This window comes from Parasteatoda tepidariorum, chromosome 8 (assembly GCF_043381705.1).
Source record: "Parasteatoda tepidariorum isolate YZ-2023 chromosome 8, CAS_Ptep_4.0, whole genome shotgun sequence".
In the NCBI taxonomy this organism is placed as follows: Eukaryota; Metazoa; Arthropoda; class Arachnida; order Araneae; family Theridiidae; genus Parasteatoda; species Parasteatoda tepidariorum.
Genome location: NC_092211.1, coordinates 81,451,070 through 81,455,770, shown reverse-complemented (window position 1 = coordinate 81,455,770; position 4,701 = coordinate 81,451,070). Strand labels below are relative to the sequence as shown.

Genomic DNA, 4,701 nt, shown 5'->3' with positions numbered 1-4,701 from the left:
ATTAGGTTTATCTTCGTTACTCTGAATTTATAATGATAAAATAATATTGGGAAGGTAAGAAATTTGATTCAAGTAATCTTTGTGGCAGTTTTATGGTAAATATAAGTAAATATCTTAAGAGATACCTTATACTTAAATTATACTTAATTAAAAATATACTTAATTAATTAAATTAAATGGTTTAAATTAAATTAAATGCTGGTTCAAATTAAAAATATACTTAATTATACTTAATTAAAAATAAATTAAGTAAATATCTTATTACTTTTTGTCTCTTGAAATTTAGTTCAAAACCAAATTGTGAAGATATGCACTGTAAAAGTATCCCACAATATGTACAGTTTAAGAGTTCTTAATTTTATCCTAAAATATGCTAAGGATTAAAATGTATCATTTTTAAGCAATGAAAATAATTAAAAATGCAATAAAATTTAATTAATTGATTTTTGAATTTTTATCGCATTTTTGTATTTACTTTTTTCTAAGTTATATATAAGTAAAAATGGTATTTTCTGTCCTGTTCTGTTCTTGCATGGCTCTCAGAATTAAATCAGCAAATAATTTACAAATTTAAATATGTACTCAGTTTTAAAACAGAGTAAAATTGAAAATAACATTGTTTCCTTATTTTTAAACTCCAGTAATGTTTCGTGGTGTACAAATAAGATGTCAAGTGACTTTTTAAAATACTATATAATTTGTACAAACTGTGATACAGATATTTAATATAGTGAATGACAAAAAAAACATTACTATTTCTCGTAAATAAAGTTATATTTTGAACAATTTCTGGTATTTTTTCTAATGTTTTTTCTCTGAAAATAGGCAAGGCAAACTAGTTTTTTTTTCCTTTCATTACTTTGCATTGCTTTTGTGATTTATAAATTAATAATATCTAATTCTGAATGATAAGAAATGCGCTTATGCCAAAGCCATTAAACAAATATGTGAATTTTCGCACTACCAATTCTTACATAACAAACCAACTCATCATTCTCTAATATAAACATTTCAACACTGATAATAAAAGTTTATGAACGTTTTTTCGTCATTCTTATATACTAAATACTAAATTAAAGCTCAAATAGAAACTATTAAAAACAGCTAATGACACACAACACGTTTTGGTGGCATGCTAAAAGCCTTCAGTGTCAATAATATCAAGGTACGCGGCTGTAAAAAATTGTCTCGTCTCGAGTCATTAATATGCACATATAAAAGTGCGTGTGACAGCTGCAACACGCTAATTGCTATTAATGTCGTCATATAAAGTAATTGTAATCATACTTCTCGTAACTTTAGTTTTGAAAAGTCGGAAAAACAGAAATGTCGGCTTTTTGGAGAGTTGTTTTTATAAGTTTCATCTTGGGATTACCTTATAGCCATCATTTTGGAGTACATGGTTACTTCACAGACTTTGGTGTTGGAGCACCAAATGTGTTATCGGCAAGTTTTGCTGATAACCTTTATATGCATCTCTTATCAAACAATGCCTTCCGACTTATATTCAGTGGAGCAGTTTCTCCTGATGTGGCAGCAAGTTTTGGAAATGTGATTGCCCAAAATCTAGCAAGAGAGTTCCTAATACCAGACCAACTTGGAAGTTCCCTCCTGTTCAATTCTCTGGGTTACAACTACCCTGGTGCTGGACCTGAAGTCTACGCTCATGCTATAAGTGGTGCGATTGGTTACCTTCTGGCTCGAAATAAAGTTTTAAATGGATACAATAACTATCAGGTTGCAAGCGAAGTGGCTGATATCATCATATCTTCCATTCCAATATCTTCTATGAGGCCTCTGTCTATGGGATTCGATGGAAATTCAGATGACTTCAGTGATACGTATGACTCTGATATAGGAATTGGAGCTGGATTAAATGCAAAGGCTGGATTAGGAGGTGGTGGAAAAGGGGGTCTTGGATTAGGAGCTGGATTAAATTTAGGCCTTGGGTTAGGAGCAGGTTTAGGAGTCGGAGCTGGTTTAAATGCAGATGTTGGATTAGGTCTCGGCGCAAATGTTAATGCAGGTTTAGGGCTTGGATTGAACGCTGGTTTAGGTCTTGGCGCAAATGTTAATGCTGGGTTAGGGTTAGGGCTTGGATTAAACGCTGGTTTAGGTCTTGGCGCCGGTTTGAACACGGGGCTAGGACTAGGATTAGGGCTTGGAGCTGGCTTAAATGCTGATGTAGGGGTTGGAGCTGATGTAAAGGCAGATGTAGGGTTGGGAGTCAATGCTGATGTGAAAGCAGATGTAGGATTGGGTATTGGAGCTGATGTTGGTTTAGGTATTGGAGCTGATGTAGGATTGGGTATTGGAGCAGATGTTGGACTTGGTGTTAGCTTAGGAGCTGGAGCTAAAGGAAAAGAATCCAAAGGCATGAAAGAAGCAAAGGAAGTTTTTAAACAAAAAATTTACGTAGATTTAGTTAAAGATAAATACTTCAGACACGTATTTTCGGAGTCAATTCCAAGTGCAGCTGTTCCAGGTTTGGTATCCGCTATTGCTCAATTTTTATCGAAAGCTTTCAACATACCGCGTACTTATCTGCTAGGTTTAGAAAGCGACATTAGAGCCTTAATAAAAAGTGAAATGACATCTCCTGATATTTGTGCACAAGGCATTTCACTCAGTTTAACCAATATTTTAACTACTTTGGGAATTCTCTCACCATCTGCAATTTCAATTCAAATAACTATGGCAACCAAAGCAATTACCGGAGGTATTTTGAATTACTTGAGCACTTCTTCAGTACCCGGAGTAGGTCTAGGTATCAACAATAATCCGTACAACTCATATTTCTCTGTTTTGAGTGGATTAGAAATGTTACCATACGTAGGACCTGATGCAGTGTCCCGAAAATATCCACCAATACTCAAAGCTGCAAAAGCATCTGGTTTTAGTGACAAATTTAAGAAAGTCTTATATGGCAATTTAATTTCCTCCAGCAAGTTTTCTGAAACATTCTTATTGGGATTATCAACACCAAATTGGAAAACCTTTGCCAGCACATTAGGCAACGTTATGGCTGAAGCGTTTGGATCGCCGAACACGGCATTCTTTGTGGACACATACGCAAATGCTTTCTTATCCTTAGGCACAAAATTAAGTTACAAAACTTATGCTAAACTTATTTCAGTTGCAACCGCTAAGGCATTGTATTCACTAGGATACTTTATATCTGGAAATACAAATATACAAGCCGCAATAGCGTCTAATGCTATTATTAAGGCCATACAATATATGTCCAAATCGAAATCTCCGTATCGAGCCTATTCACCATCATATTTGGGATTATCATGGATGACACCATTGACGGCTGCTCCGTCAGCAGAAAATTCTAAGAAAAAAGGTATTGGGTTAAATGTAGATGCCGGTTTGGGAGTTAATGCTGATGTAGGATTAGGAGTTAATGCTGATGTAGGATTAGGAGTTAATGCTGATGTTGGATTAGGGCTTAATGCTGATGTTGGTCTAGATGTCGCGGCAGATATTGCTGCAAAAGCAGATGTGGGTGTTGGCTTAGGATTAGATGCATATGCCGATGTTAATGCAAATGTTGATGCAGCTCTAGGCGTAGGATCTGGATATTGGGGAAGGAGAAGAAAAAGAGGTTTATTAGATATTGATGCTGCCTTAGGTGTAGCAGCTGATGTAAATGCTAATATTGGTGCAGCTGCAGATGTAGGTGTGAATGCAGCTCTTGGTTTGGGAGCTGATATTGGGGCAAACATAAATGCTGGATTGGGACTTGATGCAAACGTTGGTCTTGGTTTAGGTGCTAATGTTGGTTTAGGAGTAGGAGGTAAAGGTGGAAAAGGCGAGAAAGGAAATTCTTCGACACCTAAGCAACTCTCCGTTTTGAATGTGCTTCCTGATTTATTAGCTGATAAACTTTTTGGATCGACTGCTATGCATACAGCCATGACACTTGTTGGCACTCGTAAAGTGGCTAACTTAATAGGGCAAGGAATGGCTGCCCAATTTGGATTCCAAGTAGCTTCCGTATTTGTTGATTCATATGATAAATTGTTGGCTAAATTTCCTGACGGCAACTTGCCATCAAGTATATCCGCCATATCTGTGGGTACATCAGAGGCATTGGCAGCTGCCGGAGTACTGAGCACTCCCTTCACGGCTATGACTGCTGACCAGCTAGCAACAGCAATTACTGCAAAATTTTCATCTTTGATTGCTACTTCTCTGGATTCTAAAGACTGGGGTGTTAGTGCAAAATGGAATAAACTTTATTCTCCGGATTTCATAGATCCTCCTGTTCCAGCTGGTTATGGTTATTTTAAAACTTTTGATGATAGTTTGAATTTTGATTACGGTGTTCAAAATCCTTTAGCAGTGAAAATGCAGCTAGCAGATGGATTTAATCCGAAAAGTAGAATTCTCATGTAATTCACTGGAGTAAAATTAAAAGAGTGTGAAATTCAAATAAATTTCCTAGTTATCAAGATTAATTATTAGTGTATTGTGCATATTTTCTTCATATGTCTACTTAACACAATTAATTATTTTGATGAAAGAGAAAAGCATCCAAAAATTTGTAGAAAATCTGTACCAACCAAAAAGGCTTATCAGGAATACTGATATCCGTTTTTGCTTACGTTTGAGAGTGAAATTGAAAATAATGGTGTTTATTTATTCCTTACCATATACTAAATTTGTAATTTGGAGTAGTTATCCAGATTAAAT

At 35.5% G+C, this 4,701-nt stretch overlaps 1 protein-coding gene across 1 annotated transcript; it reads left to right on the top strand.

Annotated features, from left to right (window-relative positions):
• Positions 1-1,245: 1,245 nt before the first annotated feature.
• On the top strand, positions 1,246-4,466 carry LOC139426233 (fibroin heavy chain-like). The gene has a single exon (XM_071184275.1). It carries the CDS (start codon positions 1,327-1,329, stop codon positions 4,402-4,404), a length of 3,078 nt encoding a protein of 1,025 aa, XP_071040376.1. The 5' UTR covers positions 1,246-1,326; the 3' UTR covers positions 4,405-4,466.
• The last annotated feature ends 235 nt before the right edge of the window (positions 4,467-4,701 follow it).

What these genes read in the sequence shown, in the direction of transcription:
- LOC139426233 (XM_071184275.1), top strand. Translation starts at nt 1,327, where the DNA reads ATGTCGGCTTTTTGGAGAGTTGTTTTTATAAGTTTCATCTTGGGATTA.